Source organism: Euleptes europaea, chromosome 19 (genome assembly GCF_029931775.1).
Source record: "Euleptes europaea isolate rEulEur1 chromosome 19, rEulEur1.hap1, whole genome shotgun sequence".
In the NCBI taxonomy this organism is placed as follows: domain Eukaryota; kingdom Metazoa; phylum Chordata; class Lepidosauria; order Squamata; family Sphaerodactylidae; genus Euleptes; species Euleptes europaea.
The window spans coordinates 17,365,323-17,387,349 of NC_079330.1; the positions used below are offsets into that span (position 1 = coordinate 17,365,323).

Below are 22,027 nucleotides of genomic sequence, written 5' to 3' on the forward strand. Positions count from 1 at the left end.
CATACATCCTCCAGCTTCTGCTACTAAAGGTCCGTCCTACCTCTCCCTTTCAATCTCCAAGGAGAGCCTCTTCAAGTCGATGTCTCTTAAATCCAGTTTTACACCTCCTTTGTCGGCGCCAGCATCTCTGGTGTCGGCCAAGAAGGCTGGGGGGCACTTAGTGAGGGAAGGGCAGGAGGAGAAGCACATGGTTATTCGTTTATGACATTTGCACACTGCTTTTCCACTAAAGGGGGGGGAAGCTCTCACAATAAAGAATTAAAATCAATATTAAAAAAATAAATTGTCACAGGGATCAATCCATCCAAAACAATCTCAGTTTCCTGGCGTAGATGTGCCCCAGACTTACAGGAAGGTGATTAACCTTGTTGACATCATGGAGTTTCTGCTTGACCTTTTCTTCAGCTTCCCTGGCATCCTGCAGGTCCTGTTTCAAATGCTCAGTCTCTTTGGCCCTGCCAAACCAAATCACTGCCATGAACATACAGGCCCTTGACTTCAGGCAGCTCCCCAAGAACACCCACATCCTGCGTTTTCATTTTTTCCCAAGAGCTTTTATACAGCGCTTCTTCATTTTTTTCATGCTTTTACACAGTGCTTTCCCGTTATTTTTCAATTGCTTTTATACAGTGCTTTTTCGTTTTTCCAAGTGTTTTTATACAGCGCTTTTTCATTTTTCAAGTGTTTTTATACAACGCTTTTTCATTTTTTAAGTGCTTTTATACAGCGCTTTTTCATTTTTTTCCCAGTGCTTCTATACAGCCCTTTTTCATTTTTCAAGTGCCTGTTAAGCCCCCTCCCTGCTTGACAGTAGGACTACCTGCGGTCCGACTCTTTCACCAGCTGCATGGCGATGAGCTCTGCCTCCCGCATCTTGTGCTCCATCAGGCGCTTCTCTTCCTTGGTCTTTCGGGCCGCCAACTCCAGCCTTTGGCGTTCCTGCTCAGCCTCGGCAGCGTTCTGAGCCAGCAACTTCGCCTCATCCTCTGCGATTTGGGCCTTCTCGGCCAACAGCTCCGCTGCTGCCTCTGAACGGCGCTGAAGAGGGATTAAAAGGGGACAGTGTGGCCTTGTGAGTATTTAAACCGATTTTGAGATTTAAAAAAACCAACACTTTCAACATCTACGATGTTTTGCAATTTAAAAATATATATAAAAAAATAATTTTAACTTTTCAGAAGGTGACTTAAAGTCATTAGCCTTTTCTGCATGGGTTGTTCCCGTCGCAGTCACACACACCCCACAACTTCTTAGGGGCTTTGTTTTAATTATGCATGTATTTTCCGACCTTCAGAAGTCGCCTCGCTCTCCCCTTGCAAATTTTAGGATGGTATTTTACCCCGAGTTTAAAGTCTGCTTCGATCCCAAATCGAAAGCCAGTCCTGCGCATACTTGTCACTTTGATTTTTCTCCTGACGCCCATTCTTGAGTCTCCATCCCACGTGTCTGTCCCCCTAAGCCAACCCCACCCTTTGAAGTGGACTACCAAGAGAATAATTCTGGAATACCATGAGGCTGCCTATTTGGTCAGTTTCACAGCGAGTGTGGGTCAGTTTCAGAACAAACAGTTGAGAGAACACTGAAATAATCACAAAGGACCTATGCGGCTGCTTATTTAGTCAGTTTCACAAGAGAGTGTGGATTGGTTTCAGTTCTTAGCAGGATGGAACAGAGCCGGCTGATTTGCCACCGTACCCTTATACTCATCCTCTTATAGGCATGAAAGCCTTTTTGTGTGTGCAAGAGTGCAAGACAATTGACGGAATTATGAATGTCACAAATGACTGTGTGTTTTTATTTCTTTGGGGCAAAAAGCCCCTGTGCATAGTGTTTTGAGACTTTGACTGCAAATACTGTGCAGTTAGAGAGCAGCAGATCCAGCAGAAACAGTCCATGCATAAAAACCCATTAATGCCAGCTGCAGCTTAGGAAGTTCTTGGAGATTTGGGGGTGGAGCCTGGAAAGGGTGGCGTTTGGGGAGAAGAGGGACCTCAGTAGAGTACAAATGTCATAGCGTCCACCCTTCAAAGCAGCCATTTCTTCCAGGGGAATGGATCTCTGCAGTCTGGAGATCAGTTCTAATTCCAGGAGATCCCCTGGAAGCTGGCCACCCTACTTTGTGTGCTTTTTTAAGACCGAAAGGCAGCATAGGTGGTAACCAGCTAACTGAACAGCTCATCTCCGCTGAGCAGATACAGTCTGGCTTCAAGTGATGGGAGGCTCCATCAACTCAGAGCACCTCCAAGGCCCAATAACCATGGTAACCCCTGCTGGCCAAACCCGGTAAGGCTCACCAGGGCTTCGTTGGCTTGCCTAGCTTCATCTTCCACCTCAAACAGGCGCCTTTCCAGCTCCTCCTTTGCTCGCTCGGCCTCTTCGCGCAGCTGCTTCTCCCTGGCCAGACGCTGGTGCTCCATCTGCAAAGTTGTAACATTCAGTTATCAGGCATAGCCATGAGCAGCAGCCCAGCTTAAACAAGACACTCCTGTGAGCATAAAGTTCCGCAGGTGAGCCCTTTTGTCTTGCCAATACCCTGTTTACATGAACACAGGAAGCTGCCTTATACTGAATCAGACCCTTGGTCCATCCAAGTCAGTATTGTCTATTCAGACCGGCAGTGGCTCTCCAGGGTCTCAGGCAGAGGTCTTTCCCATCACCTACTTGCCTAGTCCCTTTAACTGGAGATGCTGGGGCCTGAACCTGGGACCTTCTGCATGCCAAGCAGATGCTCTACCACTGAGCCACAGCCCCTCCCCTAGGACTAGCAGTGGCTCTTCAGTGTCTCAAGAAGAGGTCTTTCACATCACCTGCTTGCCTAGTCCCTTTAACTGGAGATGCTGGGGGATTGAACCTGGGACCTTCTGCATACCAAGCAGATGATCTACCACTGAGCCACGGCCCCTCCCCAAATGAAGCTGCCTTATACCGAATCAGACCCTTGGTCCATCAAGTCTTTCACATCACCTGCTTGCCTAGTCCCTTTAACTGGATATGCTGGGGATTGAACCTGGGACCTTCTGCATGCCAAGCGGATGCGCTACCACTGAGCCACGTCCCCTCTCCTTAAAACAGTCCTTGCTCACCACAGCTTAAGGACCATCGTTTAGCCTGCTGGAACCCACTATTTACAAGGAATGATCACGTCATCATTAGCAGCCACCCAATCTCTGGGGTTGCCAACCTCCAAGTAAGCCCTGGGGATCACCTGGAATTACAACTGATCTCCAGACTACAGAGCTCAGTTCCCCTGGAGAAAATGGCTGCTTTGGAGGGTGGACGCTTGGGTATTATAGCCCACTGAGGTCCTTCTCCTCTCCAAACCTGCCCTCCCCAGGCTCCACCCTGAAATATCTAGGTGCTTCCCAATTGTGATCTTTCTTTGGGGCAAAAAGCCCCTGTGCATAGTGTTTTGAGACTTGAACTTGAGACTTGAGGCTAGGATTGCCAGCCTCCAGGTGGTAACTGGAGACCACCTGGGATTATAACTGATCTCCAGGTAACAGAGATCAGTTCCCTGGAGAAAATGGCTGCTTTGGAAGGTGGACTCTACGGCATTATACCCCGTTGAAGTCCCTCCCTTTCCCAAACCCCACCCTCCTCAGGCTCCACCTCTCAAAATCTCCAGATATTTCCCAACCCTCAGCTGGCAACCCTAGTAGCCTCCCACCATGCAAGCAAAATGGCAGCTGATCAAGAGCTTTGTGACTGGAAAAGCCTTTTCAGCAGCTGTGGAGCCCGCTTTTCCACAGAGGGTCACCTTCTTTCTAGCCTTCTCTTCCCTGGCTTGAGCTTTCATCTGCTGGATCTCAATGGGATCTACTCTCCTCCTCCTCATGAACAAGTCGTGGTTTCCAATGAAAAGCTGCATGATCTGCAGGAAGAAAACAGGAGTGTTTCTGCTGGGCCAAAGCATTTGGCTTCCAGCAGGTGTTGCCCAGATGTTTCTTGGAAGCTTGCAAGCAGGGTGCAAAGGAGATGAGCATCCTGTTTTTCCATTGGCCCCTTTTGCTTTTTGGACAGTAAAGATGCTGGGGATGACCTAATAAAGCCCCGAAGTGCTTGGGCCAACCGACCCAAAAGATCACTGCCATCCCTATGTTTCAACAGGCATGCAGAGAGGCATTTTTGGTGGCTGCCCCTCTGCCCTGGAATTCCCTCCCCCTGGAGACTTGCCAACGCCTAGTCTAGAAGAAAAAAGAATTTTGTTCAAATTGGCTTTCAGGTATTCAGGAGGGCTGGATCACAGTTAACAGGGAGTTGTGTACAAGCCCTTGGATGCAATGGACTGTAAATCAAATCTAGTGAAATACAATTTTTAAAAGTTAACCTTAACCAGAGGTATACTGCCTCTCTAGCTGTAAGTTCCATTCACAGTTATTATGGCACTCAGAGGAAGAAAAAAAACCTGCTCTTACCTAGGGCTGCCAACATCCATGCGGCACCTTGAGATCTCCCACTATTACAGGGGTGGGGAACATCAGGCCCGGTAGCCATATAAGGCCTATGAAATCATGGCCTTTCGTGGGTCCTGGCAGATCTCTAGTTCAGAAGGATTTAAGACTGGCGATCCGCCCCCTCCTGCAGACAGGAATAGCCTCTATTCAAGGCAGATGTGTGTTTGTTTTGCTGAGAAAAGGAACCTTCTTTCCCCCTTGCAGAGGAGCCATTAGCTATGGAGCTGCTAGGACCGCCCAAGAAACTATGTTAACCCTTTCCCACCCGAGCCATGGAGAAACTATGTGGCAGACACTTGTAGCCGTCTCAGGTCGTGCCTCTCGGCTAAATGTTTGACCAAATATAGCAGGCTAATTTTTAAGTTGATAATTTTGTATGGCCCGCGAATAAATATCCAAATGGCGCTTGGCAGAAAAAAAGGTTCCCAGCCCTGCACTATTACAATTAATTTCAAATGACCAAGATCAGTTCCCCAGGAGAAAATGGCTGCTTTGGAGGGTGGAGTCAATAGCATGATACCCTGCTGAGGTCCCTCCCTTCCCCATACCTTGCCCTCCCTAGGCTCCACCCCCAAAATGTCCAGGTATTTCCCAACCCAGAGCTGGCAACCCTAACTATTACTTATTCCTTTCAAGGTGAGAACACAATTATTAATATTAATATAATCATGGATCAGGGCCATACTGCACCAAGAGATCCCTCGTTTTCCCCACTCCCGTGTGTTATTTCGTTCTTTAATAGCCTCCAGGAACCTGCCTTCTTTATACCACTCCCTGCGGCATGACAGAAAGACACCTTCAGGGCGGAAGCCGACAAAAAACCCTCACCAGTTTATTGACTTTGGGCTGCGAAGAGAAGAACTTGAAGACTTCAGCCTTCTTGTCAATAGGCTTAATTGTTAACTGGAGGGAGGAGAAAAAAAGAGGGTGTAGTCCGTCTCATGATGAAACAGGTCACAAAGACAAATAGGCAAACACACCTCGAGACATACTGGTGCCAGGGGAGGAAAGGTCCAAACAGAACCAACCGTCTCCTCTCAAGACATAACATCCTCCTATTCCCAGTAACAGGAGAGGGTTACGGATTCCGTGGACTGCCCAAAAAACAAATCAGTGGGTTCTAGATCAAATCAAGCCTGAACGGACCCTAGAAGCTAAAATGACTAAACTGAGGCTGTCGTATTTTGGTCACGTCATGAGACGACAAGAGTCACTGGAAAAGACAGTCGTGCTAGGAAAAGTTGAGGGCGGCAGGAAAAGAGGAAGACCCAACAAGAGATGGATGGATTCAATAAAGGAAGCCACAGCCTTCAATTTGCAAGATCTGAGCAAGGCTGTCAAAGATAGGACATTTTGGAGGACTTTCATTCATAGGGTCGCCATGAGTCGGAAGCGACTTGACGGCACTTAACACACACACATTCCCAGTTTCATCGGAGACATTCCCTCCTGGCTTCCAAGTAGAATCAAAGAAGAAGAGTTGGTTTTTATATGCCGACTTTCTCTACCACTTAAGGGAGACTCAAACCGGCCTACAATCACCTTCCCCTTCCCACAACAGACACCCTAGGGGGTAGGTGGGGCTGAGAGAGTGTGACTAGCCCAAGGTCACCCAGCTGGCTTCATGGGTAGGAGTGGGGAAACAAATCTAGTTCACCAGATGAGCCTCCGCCGCTCATGTGGAGGAGTGGGGAATCAAACCCGGTTCTCCAGATCAGATTCCACCGCTCTAAACCACTGCTCTTAACCACTACACCACACTGGCTTGAAAGGGGCCACACAGGCCATCTAGTCCAACCCTCTGCTCAATGCACAAGCAGCCTAGAGCATCCCTGACAAGTGCATCACCTGCTACCTCATCCTTTTAAATGGAAATGCTGGGGATTGAATAGGGTTGCCAACCTCCAGGTGGTGGCTGGAGATCTCCCACTATTACAATTGATCTCCAGGCGACAGAGATCAGTTCCCCTGGAGAAAATGGGTGCTTTGGGAGGTGGACTCTATACCATTATACCCTACTGAAGTCCCTTCCCCTGCCCTCCTCAGGCTCCACCCCCAAAACCTCCAGGTATTTCCCAACCCGGAGCTGGCATCCCTAGGATTGAACCTGAAACCTTCTGCATGTTGAGCAGATGCCCTATCACAGAGCCAAGGCTCCTTATGAAGAGCTTTTACATTTTTACAGTAGTTTTATTTCACCTACATATAGGGTTGCCAGGTCCCTCTTCTCAACTGGCGGGAGATTTTTGGGGCGGAGCCTGAAGAGGGCGGGGTTTGGGGAGGGGAGGGACTTCAATGCCATAGAGTCCAATTGCCAAAGTGGCCATTTTTCTCCAGGTGATCTGATCTCTATCGGCTGGAGATCAGTTGAATTAGCAGGAGATCTCCTGCTACTGCCTGGCAGTTGGCAACCCTACCTACATCTATTAACTTGAGAACTACGACTCTGAAGGATATAACTATAGTCAAGAAATAAAACACGGCCCATGATCCACAGGGAAGTTCTCCTGCCGAAGCCCCTCTGAAATGGACAGAATTTGCCCTAGAGCACGAGCATCCGTGAGTGTTGCATCTGTCAGACTTCACTGCCCTCGACGGCAGCAAAAATCTACTGCCCCAGGTCACGCCCCACTCCTCCTCACCGCGACACCACCTCGCCGCGCCTTCCTACCTCTTTCTCGCTGTAGGAAATGTTCCGAATGCTGCTCCATTCGAAAGACTTGTTTGGAGAGAACCGATTGTTGATGCTATACACGTGGATCCCTTTGGCGTCGACGCCGAGAAGGAAGTCTGTGTGGTTCTTCTTTTGCTGCCGAGAACAGTTGGTGATACAGATCAGAGTGAAAGCCTATGGCGCACCTGGGGTTAGTCCTTGAAATCAGCCGCTTGACCATCTGGCCACGTACATTGTGCAATTTTACTGTATCTTTGAGCGGTCTTGGGGCCTTATATCTGAAAGGACTGATTTCTATTTCACCAGTAATATTTTCTGAAAGGACTTTTCTGAACTGATTAGATTTCAGATTCACAAAAGCTGTGGAAAGGGGCCAGTGTAATATATTACTAAGGCGAAGAGCGACGGAAAGACAGGTAGAAATATTTTTAACAAATAAACATGGCACGTGTTTTACTATTATTTTTAACATAACTGTGGAACTTTCAGCTGATGTATCGTACTGGCTGGTCTATGCATCAGGAAGTCCCCAGTTTTCATCCCACCCCTGCCACAAATTCTCTAGGTCCTTATGCAAGCTTTCTCTCAGCCTCCCATCTGCAACATGGGAACAACAGTACTGGCCTACCATACAAGGGCTGTTGTCAGGATTACAAGAGGACATATGGGAAGTGCTTTGAACACTGAAAGCGCCATGTAAATTATAACGTCATACTTTATAAATGTGGTAATAGCATGCTACAGTTTAACCAGAATCTTCCCTCAGAACAACAGCATGAGGAACTCCTCCCCATTCTGGATTCTTTGGTGCAGTTATTTATTTTGTCTCTCAACAGGGGAAGATGCCACTTGCATTCAGGAGGCATCTTTGGATTCAAATAGCTTCAGTGGGTGACAGCACCCCCCACTCCACAGCCTGATCCTGTCTCTACCCCATTCTGCACTATTTGGTTTTCACCCTTCAACCCTCTTGTCCTTCCGATTTAGACTACAAAGGCTTCTGAATACGTTTGTCCATTTTGTACTGCACTTTGCACGGGGTCTGCACTATGTCAATACCGGGCGCTTTCACACATGCCAAATAATGCACTTTCAATTCAATTCAATTCCAAACCTTTATTGGCATAGCGAGTCATTCAGGACATTTTATGGTTAATCAGATAATAAAATATCAATAGACATAGATAAAATGGAGTATGCCGAAATAATCCACTTTCAGTCCACTTTGCCGCTGGATTTTATTGTGTGAAACGGCAAAATCCACTTGCAGACGATTGTTAAAGTGTATTGAAAGGGCATCATTCAGCACGTGTGAAAGCGCCCCTTAAGTGGTTGTGAATCGGGTAGGCTTTGAACACGACAGGTGCATAGCGTTAAGACAGAAAAGCTCTCTGTACTTACAGCAATGGGAAAATAATTAACGCCATACATCTCCAAGTCCTGTGCGATTTTTAGATAGTTCATCTCAGCTTCATACCTAGAGGGACCAAAGTTGCATTTGGAAACACAAATTCCAATCCAGAAAATTTAACAGCTTAATCCTGCTTTTGGGGCAGATGGAATCAGTTGTGTTCCATTGTTATGTCCCCATCATTCTCAAGCTTATGCATTTTAAAAAATTGTTCCTAGGTTCCCATCTGCACAGTGACCAAGCAATGGAATCCATTCCAAATACAAATAGGAAGCAGGCATCAAGTGGGTACAGGATGTCCTTCCCCCAGGAATTAGCTGCCCGGTTGGTACCCTCCCCAATGTACCATCCCAGCAAAAGGTGTGCCAGTACCTGGCTGTACCTCTGTGCCCTGCATACCAGGCAGCTATCCTCTCTTCCCACATGTCAGGCGTCATCTGATACTGACGAAGGACCTATACAAAGAAAGGAACGTGCTTTCAGGCAAATCCCAAGGATGCTTCTTTTGGGAGTACGCAGATGCCCCTCAGCCCCCTCTCTCATACACTTTGGAAAAGTTTCCAAGTCTTACCACATGCTAAAAGGCAGTCAAGTTGTTTTTAAACAAGAACCTGCCTTGCTACAGCTGACTGAAAGGCCATCTGCTCCAGCACCCCATTTTCAACAGCAGCCAGAGGAATGACGTCTCTGGGGAAGGCCATAAGCAGGGTAGGAGGGCAACAGCCCTTCCTTGACTATTTCCCCCCCAGCATCTCAAGAAGGGTTGCCAACCTCCACGTACTAGCTGGGTGAGAGATTCAAAACAGATAAAATGAAGTATTTCTTCACTTAACGCATAGTTAAATTGTGGAACTCCCTGCCCCAGGATGTGGTGATGGCTGTCAACTTGGAAGGCTTTAAGAGAGGAGTGGACATGTTCATGGAGGATAGGGCTATCCATGACTACTAGTCAAAATGAATACTAGTCATGATGCACACGTATTCTCTCCAGGATAAGAGGAGCATGTCTATTATATTAGGTACTATGGGATGCAGACAGGACAATGCTGCTGCTGTCATCTTGCTTGTGGGCTTCCTAGAGGCACCTGGTTGGCCACTGTGTGAACAGGCTGCTGGACTTGATGGGCCTTGGCCTGATCCAGTATGGCCTTTCTTATGTTCACAAGTAGGCACTTTTGTTCAGCGCTTGGCCCAGATAAGATGCCGACCCCTGCCCTGGATCACCCTCAGCAATAGCAAGCAAGCTCGTTGTGGGGAGATGCTTCACCATCACTGATCTCCCGGAGGAATTGCCAACTCGAATCCCAGGAATGCTGTTTGAAAGCCTTTGATCTGCTTAAGAATGAAAAGATGCACTTACTCTCTTTGGCAAGAGCTCTTCCTGGGCTAGGAAGCCTGGTTTGTGGAGGTCGGGGTCATAATCACCATACTGTAATGGAAAGAGGAGGTTTCAGGACTGCAACCCTTCCACAAAACAAATCTTGCCTTTGGAGCGTATATGAACACACACTCTCACAAATAGGAAGATGGAGCCGTCAGCATCCAGGAGAATTGGATGGCGATTCACAGCAAGAGATAAAATGACTGGTTCTTGTAGCTTATCCGGGCTGTGACATTTCCACATGGATTATCTGGCCGAGGTTCAATGCTGTTGGGAAGAGGGTTTCTCCCCCTCTCCCCACATCATGTAGTGTATTTGTGCACCTCCTGGGCTTTCCCCAGATTTTCTCAAACCTGCTTTGATCCAAAATGTTGGGGGAAATTGCAGTAATGCCTAGACGGCTGCTGGTTGGGTGGGGAAATCTGAATTTTCCCATGTATGTGGTACCCATTTTCCCTGACCCTGTCCCCATGACAGCCATTTCCTCCCCCTGCCACTGGGGGCTTTTTATTTTAAACAAATTGGCACTAGAATATGGTTATATCGCTATATTGTTGTAACAATAAGTATGACACATTCTCATCTTTCTATTTTTTGTCAATTCTCTAGCCCCTTCCCTTGCAGAGATATAAGGGGAAAGGGAAGGAGAGAGACACTTACTTTTTAAAACATGAAAGCTGGGAATTCACAGAACCTGTTACAACTATTATTACAATGGATGGGAGACCACCAAGGAATACCAGGGTTGCTGTGCAGAGGAAGGCACTGGCAAACCACCTCTGTTAGTCTCTTGCCATGAAAACCCCAAAAGGGGTCGCCATAAGTCGGCTGAGACTTGAAGGTACTTTACACATACACACATATTGCTATAACATAGAGTTGCCAGCCTATGCCCGGCAACCGGGGGATGGCCGTGTTGTCCGTGCCGCGATATAACTTCTATGAAAACCCAGAAGTGATGTCGGGTAACTCTAGGAATTACTGGAAACTTTATGGTAACTTTCTTGCAAGAGGCAAGGGATAATAATGAAAAGGAGTGTATGTAAACTGTGGAGTGCAGAAATCAAGCGTAGATTTGGCATCCAAGTCCACAGCCCCTTTACTGGTCAGAAAGAAACTAATGGTGTAGCCCTGGCTTAGGGTTGCCAACCTCCAGGTGGTTCCAAAAAAAACCGAAAGCACTGATGGCTGAACAATAAAATCTATTAACATAAATAAATCATATAAAAGTACAATCTCTATAATCCAATAGTCTGAAATAACACAATCAGTGTATACAACATATATAGATAGATCATATGACAGAATATGTCTGAGAAGGTACAAGTCCCAAAATAAGAAAATCTACCCAGGAATCCTGGGGTTGCCACAATAATCAGTCGCTGATCCTGTAGAACGATGCGATTCAATCTGGGGGCACACACGCCTACCCAGGAAAGGTGCTCCTTAGTGTTGGAAACCCGATATCTCTTTGCCTGTGAGCTGAAAAGCTTGCTTGCAAGGCAGTGAGATGTAGAAAATACTGTTACGTCCAGAGATGGGAACCCGGTGCAACTCCCATTTCGCCAGAGCTTTGTCTATCGGGAAATTATCCTTAGTGGCAATAGATGAATGTCATCATACTGCCAAAAAGTGCAACCCGACAATTCAAATGGAAGGCTAATAGCCAGTCTGGAGATCTCCCAGGTGGTGGCTGGAGATCTCCCACTATTGCAACTGATCTTAGGGTTGCCAGGTCCCTCTTTGCTATCAGATGGAGACCTGTTGTAATAGCAGGTGATCCCCAGCTACTACCTGGAGGCTGGCAACCCTAACTGATCTCCAGGCGACAGTCAGTTCCCCTGGAGGAAATGGCCACTTTGTCCATTGGACTCTATGGCATTGAAGTCCCTCCTCTCTTCAAACCCTACCCTCCTCAGGCTCCGCCCCCAAAGTCTCTAGGTATTTCCCAACCTGGAACTGGCAACCCTACCTTGGCTCCATTTCATTAGACTCTGCTGAAACCTGCCAGGATCCCTTAACTGGAGTTTGCTCTTTTTAAAAGAAAAAGCAAGTAAAAAGATTGCAAATATCCAAACTGTAAACAAAAATCAAGCACAAATGGCCACGTCTGTCTTTTTCTAGCACTCCCCAGCCATGCTTTTACACGTTAATGAATGCCCTATAATTATGTACAGGGTTTAGGTGATTTTAACAACCCAGCAATTTCAAAGCCCCACCTTTGCTTGAACAGCGTAGGAAGCCAACAAAATCGTAGCCTCGGGAGAACAGTAGATTTCTTCATCCAGTATTTGTTTCTTAACCTAAGGCACCGGGGGGGGGGGGGGGAGAGAAGAAAAATCCGAGACTTGAAAACAAAGCAATACATGCCCGGGCTTTGCCTTGGCATCTAATGCGACCGTTTAGGGTTAAACATGAAAAGATTCTGTGGTAAACAGGATACTTGAGGTGGATCCCCAAGCACAGTTAAGGCGTTTCCCATTAAAGCCCTGGGGAAAAAAATTAAGAATAGGGTGGATGCTCCCCCACAGTAAGAACACTGTATTATTACAAAGCTAATGGTTAGTTTGCTGGATCAGAACAAAAGGCCCGTTCTCATCCAGTAGCCAATTTCCAATAGTGGCTCCTAGCCAGATGCCCCAAAGCGAAACCCACAAGTGGAACATGAAGGAAATGGGCCTCTGTGGCTGTTGGTCTCTGGTAGCAGCAGTCTGCCCCTGCACATGGAAGCTCACTATTCCAAAGACTAATAAAGGAACAAGGGGAAACACCGCAATCTTAAATAGGGTAGCCAAACATATGCCCTACCACTGAGCCACAACTTCCAAGTTTGTTCCTCAAACAACAGCTATAATATGTTGCTACGTCAGAATGTACCCATAGTCTTGATGGGGGTAGGGCAATGTTTTGTGGGGAAGGTCTTTTTTTTTCTCATCTCTCTGGGTATCTCTTATGTCGGGCAGAAGACCTTTTGCCTGCCTTCTCCTGGATTCATAGATGTTAGGGGTGTGGTTTTTTTTTTACAACATTATTCCCACCCATATGTTCCCACCTACAATCTGAAAGAGGTTTTTTGCTTTTTTGTGTGTGCCATCAAGTCACCGCTGACTTCAGTCAATTAATCAATTGACCTTTATTGGCATATACTCAGAAACATGACGTAAGAAGTACACAAAATTGACAGCTGACTTATATTGACCCCGTAAGAGATGTTCGGAGGTGGTTTGCCATTGCCTGCCTCTGCATCACGACCCTGGTGTTCCTTGGAGGTTGCCCATCCAAATTCTAACCAGGGCTGGCCCTGCTTAGCTTCTGAGATCTGACAAGACCAGGCTAGCCTGGGGCTACCCAGGTCAATTTGAAACTGTATAGCCCTGCAAAAGCTAGACTTCATGACGGCACCAACCCTGCCTTCAGCACAATCAGCGTATCTGCTTATCTGCTCTTTTAATCCTCAAAAGGTTGCAGTCCAAAGAAAACACTTGCCATTCCCCCAAATCAACAGGACTTTCTCGTGCACCAGATGGATTTTCGAGCAAATGCATTAGCTCAGCCAAGCGCCCAGATGCTCACATGTTCCCCCTCCTGCCCCTTCCCAATGCAGATGTGATCTCCGATTCTTACAGTCAAGGCATCTTTCAGGCGCCAATGTGTTGCTTTGCCCTCCCGCCCTTTCGGTGTTTCTTTTGGAACTAGAAAAATTACCCTCTAATTGCATACCACACAGTCAAAACAAGCCAGGGCAGGTTGAACCCAAGAAGGCACGCGGTGCATCCACTTCAAAAAAACTGGCAACAGTTTTCACATTCTCCTTCCCAATACTTGGACATGAACAACCAGCAAGGAGACTTAAAAAAAAAAAGATTCCATAAGGAACATTAATTCCATCTGGCATCTCTCTTAAGAGGCTAGCAGGGCAAACACTACTAGGTCTCTCTAGCCAAAGAGAGGGCTAGTTAGCCAGCTGGATGGATCCACAGTCTGAATCGGCATAAGGCAGCTGCGTATAAACATATATCAAACCACTGACTCCAGTCTTGAGGCTGATTCACACATTACAGAGTCCTTATGGCCACCCACCAGCACATTGCATCAGATGTACAATGGGGGTTCTGTGCCTTCCAGGCACGTGCGGGCACGACCGATTGCAACCACAGCATACAGACAAAAGAAGAGTTGTTTCTTATACCCTGCTTTTCTCTTGGCATGCAGAAAGTCCCAGGTTCAATCCCCGGCATCTCCAGTTAAAGGGACCAGGCAAGTAGGTGATGTGAAAGACCTCTGCCTGAGACCCTGGAGAGCCGCTGCCGGTCTGAGTAGACAATGCTGACTTTGATGGACCGAGGGTCTGATTCAGTATAAAGGCAGCTTCATGTGTTCTACCTTTAAGGAGTCTCAAAGCAGTTTACAATCACTTTCCCTTCCCCTTCCCACAACAGACACCTTGTGAGGCAGGTGGGGCTGAGGGAGTTCAGAGAGAACTGTGACTAGCCCAAGGTCACCCAGCAGGCTTCGTGTGGAGGAGTGGAGAAACAAACCCAGCTCTCCAGTTTATAGAGTCCACCGCTCTTAACCACTACACCACTCTGACTTCAGCTTCCCCCTGCCCAATTTTCACGTCCTGAAATGGCCCCAGGGAGCCACTATCTGCCTATCTGCTAAACGAGAAACTTACAAGAAATGACCGCAGCATGTAAGGTATCCTACCAGAGGAAATAGCAATCCTCTGGGCTCATTTCAGGATGCAAAGATTGGGGAAGGCTAAAGCCACTTCTAACTGCGCACTGCGGTTGCTAACAGAATCGGGCCCACAGAGTTCCCACTGTACACCTGACACAACAGCCTCGTGCCTAGGGATGCCAGCCTCCAGGTAAGACCTGGGGATCCCCCGGAATTATAGCTAATCTCCAGACTAGAGAAATCAGTTCCCTGGAGAAGATCGATGCTTTGGAGGGTGGACTCTATGGCACTGCACCCCACTGAGGTTCCTGTCCCCCCCAGGCTCCATCTCCAAATCTCCAGGAGTTAACCTGGATCTGGCAACCCTGCCCTCCCATCCCGCACCGGTGGCCAGAGTGACCTGGCAACCTGTATCAAATGAATTGGCCCTCAGCACTGCATCGCTGGACCATGCAGGCTGTTCCCGTCGTCTTCCTAGCCCATCACTTTCCTGCCAGCGGGACACAGAAGAAGAATTGGTTTTTACATGCCAACTTTCTCTACCACCTAAGGGAGAATCAAACCGGCTTACAATCACCTTCCCTTCCCCACAACAGGCACCCTGTGAGGTGGGTGGGGTTGAGAGAGCTCTAAGAGAACTGTGACTAGCCCAAGGTCACCCAGCTGGCTTCCTGTGTAGGAGCAGGGAAACAAATCCAGTTCACCAGATTAGCGTCTGCCGCTCGTGTGGAGGGGAATCAAACCCGGTTCTCCAGATCAGAGTCCACCGCTCCAAACCACCGCTCTTAACCACTACACCACGCTGGCTCTCCCTCTGCCTCTGCTGTTCCTACACCCCGTGCCAGGTTGCCCCACCAATCCCTTAGGCCTCCATCTCTCATTTCCTCCAGCCTTCGGGCCCCTTCCCAGCACACGGCCCGCTGCTTGCCCGAGCACAACGAAGCACGCCACCTTGTCCCTGTGCCAGGTTTTCACAGCCTCCCACATACTGGCAAAAAAGTGCAGAAAGATGTTCAGAAGCTTTATAAAGGCAGCAGTGGAGGCAGAGGGGGGTTTCCCCACCACCTTCTGCTTGCGACCGCTCCGTGGCAGCTGAAGCGGAAAGTGAGATTGAGCTGCCTGCAACCGAACCAGAATATCTAAGCTTAAGCACACCAGGATTTTATGGACTAAGGGTCTTTTATGCATGGCTGTTTCACTCACTGTCACCCCTCCGATAACTATACTTCTGTATCAACAGAAGTATAGTGTCCAGATCACGCGATGTGATGGTATCACTTTACTCTGCTCTGGTTAGACCTCACCTGGAGTACTGTGTTCAGTTTTGGGCACCACAATTTAAGAAGGATGTAGACAAGCTGGAATGTGTCCAGAGGAGGGAAACAAAGATGGTGAGGGGTCTGGAGGCCAAGTCCTATGAGGAAAGGTTGAAGGAGCTGGGTATGTTTAGCCTGAAGAGGAGAAGACTGAGAGGGGATATGATAACCATCTTCAAGTACTTGAAGGGCTGTCATATGGAGGAGGGTGCCGAGTTGTTTTCTGTTGCCCCAGAAGGTCAGACCAGAACCAACAGGTTGAAATTAAATCAAAAGAGTTTCCATCAAGACATTAGGAAGAATTTTCTAACAGTTTGAGCGGTTCCTCAGTGGGACAGGCTTCCTCGGGAGGTGGTGAGCTCGCCTTCCCTGGAGGTTTTCAAGCAGAGGTTAGATGGCCATCTGTCAGCAATGCTGATTCTGTGACCTTAGGCAGATGATGAGAGGGAGGGCATCTTGGCTATCTTCTGGTCACTGTGTGTGTGTGGGGAGGTGGTTGTGAATTTCCTGCGTTGTGCAGGGGGTTGGACTAGATGTCCCTTCCAACTCTATGATTGTATTACTCTGGGTCTTTGTTTGAATTATGCATGCCACTTCCCACCCTTGGAGGTAGCCTCGCTCTCCCCCTGCGTTTCCCCGTGTTTTGCCCGCGTTTTCAAATTCAAGATAAAACAGGTCCCTGAAAACGCAGGCAAAACGTGGGGAAACGCAGGGGGAGAGCGAGGCGACCTCTGAGGATGGGAAACGGTATGCATAATCCAAACAAAGACACACAGTCATCAGAGGGGTGATGGTGAGTGAAACAGCCATGCATAAAAGACCAAAGCTTGAGGAGGGGAAATAGATCAGAGTTGAGCACCTGCTTTGCAGACAGAAGGTCCGGGTACCTCTGGTTAAAAGGATCCCAGGCAGCAGGAAAGAGCTGTCTCTTGGACCTTTGCAAGCAGCTACCTGTCAGAGTAGTCAAGCTAGACAGATCAATGCTTTGACTTAGAGTAGGGTAGCTACGTGCAGAAGGTCCCAGGTTCGATCTCTGGCACCTCAGTACATTTGTACATCATCTGCCTTATACTGAATCAGACCCTTGGCCCATCAAGGTCAGTATTGTCTACTCAGAGTGGCAGTGGCTCTCCAAAGTCTCGGGCTGAGGTCTTTCACATCACCTACCACCCAATCCCTTTTAAGTGGAGATGCCGGGGATTGAACCTGGGACCTTCTGCATGCCAACCAGATGCTCTGCCACTGAGCCACTTCCAGCTTAAACAGTACGGCAGTAAGTGATGTGACAGGACCTTCCTCTGCAGGACAGCCGCTGACAGTCTGAACAAACAGTACTCTGACCCTGATAAATCAAGGATCTGATTCAGTAAAGGCAGTTCTGTGCATTCTAAAACACCCACTCTCCTGGGCGCAGCCAGAGGATGAGCTGGGGTTGAAGGGAATCCTCGTGGAATCTGGCGGCTGAGAAGTGCAGCCAGGGTGGTATCTAGTAAACTAGAGATAAACTTCCTGGTCAGGCACAGAGAAAGGGCAGAATCCAGAGTATACTAACTGGACAGAGCTTGGTAGAATCTGGCCTTTCTGGTTACCTGATGGAAGAGGGTTTTACTAGCTGGCCGCTGAAGTTCTTGAATACAAGTTGGCTTCTCCAGGACCATAAAGATAAGCAGCAGGTTTTTGGCACCTCCGTCCACCTTTCTATGATTTCACATGGGAGCAAGAGTGGCAGCAACTTCGATTCACACTAGCTTTGAGGTCAAATATGTTCTCCTAAACGTCTGATAATCGCAGTAAGCGTTTCTTCCTGAATTAAAATCGGTAGCCCACTTCAATTGTTACACCCTCAAAAGGTTTACTTTGACAATGAGCTGTCACAAAAGCCCATCCCTCTCTGGACAGGCATCCTCTGAAGGCAGGGAATTCTGCTCTGCCCTGGGAGCAACTGATCCAATCACACTGGATGCAGAAACACAGATTTACCAGCAGCAAACAAGGAGTCATACAGAGATGCAGTGGGCAGCCTCCTCTGTGGATGGATGTGTTGGGCTCCCATGATGCATTCAATTTTTTAATTAACATTTCTCGTGGCACAAAGTTTGGGAATGATGGGGGGGGGGGGAAGCAGCAGTGTCCAAGGCCCAGACTTTCTGGGGAATAAGGGATTGCACGGCAGGAAATGTTCAAGCAACGCGAGCCAAAACAGAGGACGAGAGCAAGAAAATTAATCTAAAAACTTCAAAACCAACTTGAAGGAAAAGAGATACCTTCTGACCTGCAGGAAGAATAGGTGTTGGGTGATCTCCTGCAGCAGCTCCTCTTCAACTTTCTCGGGGTAAAATTTAGCCAGAAAGCGAAAACTAACCGGATCTTCTTTGGGGATTTCCTGATCTAAAACCTTGGGTGGGAGGAAAGAATATGATCAGCCAAGCTTGAACACATGAACCTGCCTTCTACTGAATCAGACCCTTGGTCCATCAGACCCTTGGTCCAAGTCAGTATTGTCTACTCAGACCAGCAGAGGTCTTTCACATCACCTACTTGCCTAGTCTCTTTAACTGGAGATGCTGGGGATTGAACCTAGGACACACATGAAGCTGCCTTAAACTGAATCAGACTCTCGAGCCATCAACATCAATATTGTCTACTCAGACCAGCAGAGGTCTTTCACATCACCTACTTGCCTAGTCCCTTTAACTGGAGATGCTGGGGATTGAACCTAGGACACACATGAAGCTGCCTTAAACTGAATCAGACCCTCGAGCCATCAAAGTCAATATTGTCTACTCAGACCAGCAGAGGTCTTTCACATCACCTACTTGCCTAGTCCCTTTAATTGTAGATGCCAGGGATTGAATCTGGGGCCTTCCGCATGCCAAGCAGATGCTCTTCCAATGAGCCACGGCCCCTCTCCAAGGCTCTCCAGGGTCTCAGGCAAGGGGTCTTTCACATCACCTACCTGCCTAGTCCCTTTAACTGGAGATGCCGGGGATTGAACCTGGGACTATCTGCATGCCAAGCAGAGGCCTACCACTGAGTCACAGCCCCTCCCCAGCTTCTGCTGTGAGCAGGTGGGGCTATGGATGGTCACATCCCCCATCTCTACTATAGGAAAATTCTTGTCAATTTCATGGATGTCCATTCCCTTCCCTGCTCTCTGGACACAGGGTCTTTGGGACATGTCAGTTTCACTGGAGGGTAGTTAACAAAAATGTCTCATGTGGTGTAGGGGTTAGAACATGTGACAAAGACCTAGGTTTGAATTCCCACTCTGCCATGAAGCTCCTTGAGCGAGCTTGAGCCAGCTTCCCAGCCTGACCTACCTTACAGGGTCGTTGTGAGTATAAAACTGAGAATCTACTTGCAGGGCTGAATGGGCCAGCAGAGGGGGGAGAGTCATCTCGTGCACCAGTAGGCAGGGATGTGACATTTAAAACGGGACAATCATAATTTGTGTGTGGCAGGAAGACCAATTAAGGGGAGATTTCTAGAGGGAAAGGGATTTCATTTCACACTCCTTTTTCACAGCTCATCTTCACGGCCCCTATGCCACGCCAGCTCTCTTGTAGAGAGAGAACAGCACTCAGATTTTACATTCTGTCTGGCAATGATGAGGATGGTCAGGGGCCTGGAGAGCAAGCCCTGTGAGGAAAGGCTAAGGGAGTTGGGTATGTTTAGTCTGGAGAAGAGGAGGTTGAGGGGGGACACGATTGCTCTCTTTAAGTATTTGAAGGGCTGTCTCTTAGAGGAAGGCAGGGAACTCTTCCTGTTGGCAGCAGAGGATAGGACTCACAACAATGGGCTTAAATTGCAGGCGGAGAGGTACCGGCTTGATATTAGGGAAAGGTTTTTTACAGTAAGAGTTGTTTGAGAGTGGAATCGGCCACCTAGGAAGGTGGTGAGCTCCCCCTCACTGGTAGTCTTTAAGCAGAGGCTGGACATGCACTTGTCAGGGATACTCTAGGCCAGTGACTCTCAACTTTTTTGCTCCATTCCCCCCTTTCACCATTGTTCAGAATATAATTCCTCCCTTCCAAAGATAGTCTAACTAAAAAACAAACAAACTACAATTTTACAGATTGCACATAATCTACAGGACATCACACTCTGCTGAATAGTGGTCCAAATTCCCACCCGGAACCCTAACATTCCCCCCTGGGGGGGAATACCCCCCTTGTTGAGAACCTCTGCTCTAGGCTGATCCTGCATTGAGCAGGGGGTTGAACTAGATGGCCTGTATGGCCCCTTCCAGCTCTATGATTCTACGAAATGGCATTAATCTGAAAACCGATGGCTTCCCAACCTTTTTATCCATCTTCAGCCAGGTAAGCATCCCTTTGAGGGTGTACTGCAAGCCGAAAAACCACGTTTCTCTCAGACCCAACGCGCGACAGACCTGGTCAAATAAGTCCTTCCCTTTCCATTTGATCTGGGAATAGCAAGACAGAATAAATAAATATTTATTTAAAACTTGACAGTGGTTGTACAGCTAGACTTTAGAAAGGAATACACCTTTTTTATATACAAACCAGTGTGCTGTAGCAGTTAGATTATTGGACGAGGACCAAAGAGATCCAGAGTCAAATCATTCTGCAGTGAAGCTCACTGGGTGAGCCTTGGAGCAATCATTTTCAATTAGCCTTCCATACAGGGTTGTAAAAGGGGGCAGATTTAAGCGTGGGAAGCTTTTTAACTTAAAAAAAAGGTACTGTAAAGGTCCCCTGTGCAAGCACCGGGTCATTCCTGACCCATGAGGTGACGTCACATCCCGACGTTTACTAGGCAGACTTTGTTTTTGGGGTGGTTTGCCAGTGCCTTCCCCAGTCATCTTCCCTTTACCCCCAGCAAGCTGGGTCTTCATTTGACCGACCTCGGAAGGATGGAAGGCTGAGTCAACCTTGAGCCGGTGACCTGAAACCGACTTTTGTCGGGATCGAACTCAGGTCGTGAGCAGAGCTTTTGACTGCAGTACTGCAGCTTAACACTCTGCGCCATGGCGTTCTTTTTTTAACTTACAGCTGCATAAATAAATAAAACCCCTCATATTGAAAAGTAGCAAGAAAGGAAGAGTTCAGCCCACGGTTTTCTATATGTAAGGAAAATGGTGTGTGTACCCATGAGGGCTGGAACATAAGGTTGCACCAGAACCAACAGGTTGAAATTAAATCAAAACAGTTTCTGGCTAAACGTTAGGAAGAACTTCCTGACAGAGCAGTTCCTCAGTGGAACAGGCTTCCTTGGGAGGTGGCAGGATCTCCTTCTTTGGAGGTTTTAAATCAGAGGCTAGATGGCCATCTGATAGCAAGGCTGATTCTGTGAACCTAGTCCTAGGCAGATCGTGAGAGGGAGGGCAGGCAGGGTTGCGTCAGTGTTCGGCTCTCATGGCCCTTTCCTACGTGCCCAGAGAAATGCCGATTGCCATTTTGGGGTCAGCAAGCAATTTCCCTCCAGGTCAGATTGGCCAGGGATCCTGGAGGGTTTTTGTTGCTTGCTTCTGGACATGCAGCAGGGGTCACTGGGGGTGTGGGGGGAAGGTAGTTGTGACTTTCCTGCATTGTGCAGGGGGTTGGGCTGCATGACCTTGGTGATCCCTTCCAACTCTATGATTCTATATATAAATCCAGCCATTGTCACTCCATCGGTTACAGTCCAGAGAAAAACCTTATCGCTGGTTTCCGGAACAGACAAACTTACCTCGCAGCTGAACTCCATTTCTGCATCCATTGTTACCACCTTCACTTTAAAAGTCTTTGGCTGCTTCTTTTTCAGTCCCGTGATAGACATGTCTTTCAGCTCACAGGAGAGCCGCACCTGGCGCCAAACAATGAACAGTAGGACGGTGTTTGGATTTGGCTGCATAATTTAGCCCTTACGGCTGCAGAAATGTTTTTGGAAGCAGGTGAACCATGCCCGGCCAAATCTCAGAGGAAAGAGGGATAGCTGGGTGAGGTCTGCAGAAGTCCAGAGGATACATTTTTAACTCTATTGATTAATACACTGTTAAGGCACATTTTCACATTAATCCAAAAGTACAAACATCTTGGTTTTTAAGTCAATAATTGTTGCAGAATAAACAGGTCTATTTAATGGGTCTTAATCCCAGGCTAGCCTGAT

At 47.8% G+C, this 22,027-nt stretch overlaps 1 protein-coding gene across 1 annotated transcript; it reads right to left on the reverse strand.

Annotated features, from left to right (window-relative positions):
- Nucleotides 1–349: 349 nt before the first annotated feature.
- On the reverse strand, nt 350–21,719 carry LOC130491209 (merlin-like). Its single transcript, XM_056864913.1, has 13 exons — nt 21,608–21,719; nt 20,217–20,342; nt 18,189–18,311; nt 12,140–12,223; nt 9,900–9,968; nt 8,912–8,994; nt 8,530–8,605; nt 7,126–7,263; nt 5,283–5,357; nt 3,676–3,871; nt 2,295–2,424; nt 821–1,038; nt 350–455 (listed from the first exon to the last, which is right to left on the reverse strand). The coding sequence occupies exons 1-12, from the start codon at nt 21,695–21,697 to the stop codon at nt 885–887; spliced, it is 1,344 nt and encodes a 447-aa protein (XP_056720891.1). The 5' UTR covers nt 21,698–21,719; the 3' UTR covers nt 350–455; nt 821–884.
- Between the last annotated feature and the right edge of the window lie 308 nt (nt 21,720–22,027).

What these genes read in the sequence shown, in the direction of transcription:
- LOC130491209 (XM_056864913.1), bottom strand. Translation starts at nt 21,697, where the DNA reads ATGTCTATCACGGGACTGAAAAAGAAGCAGCCAAAGACTTTTAAAGTG. An exon ending in AAATGGAGTTCAGCTGCGAG is followed by an intron (nt 20,343 to 21,607) that starts GTAAGTTTGTCT and finishes TGCTATTCCCAG; the next exon opens with ATCAAATGGAAAGGGAAGGA. An exon ending in GGCAAGCCAACGAAGCCCTG is followed by an intron (nt 1,039 to 2,294) that starts GTGAGCCTTACC and finishes ATCCCTCTTCAG; the next exon opens with CGCCGTTCAGAGGCAGCAGC.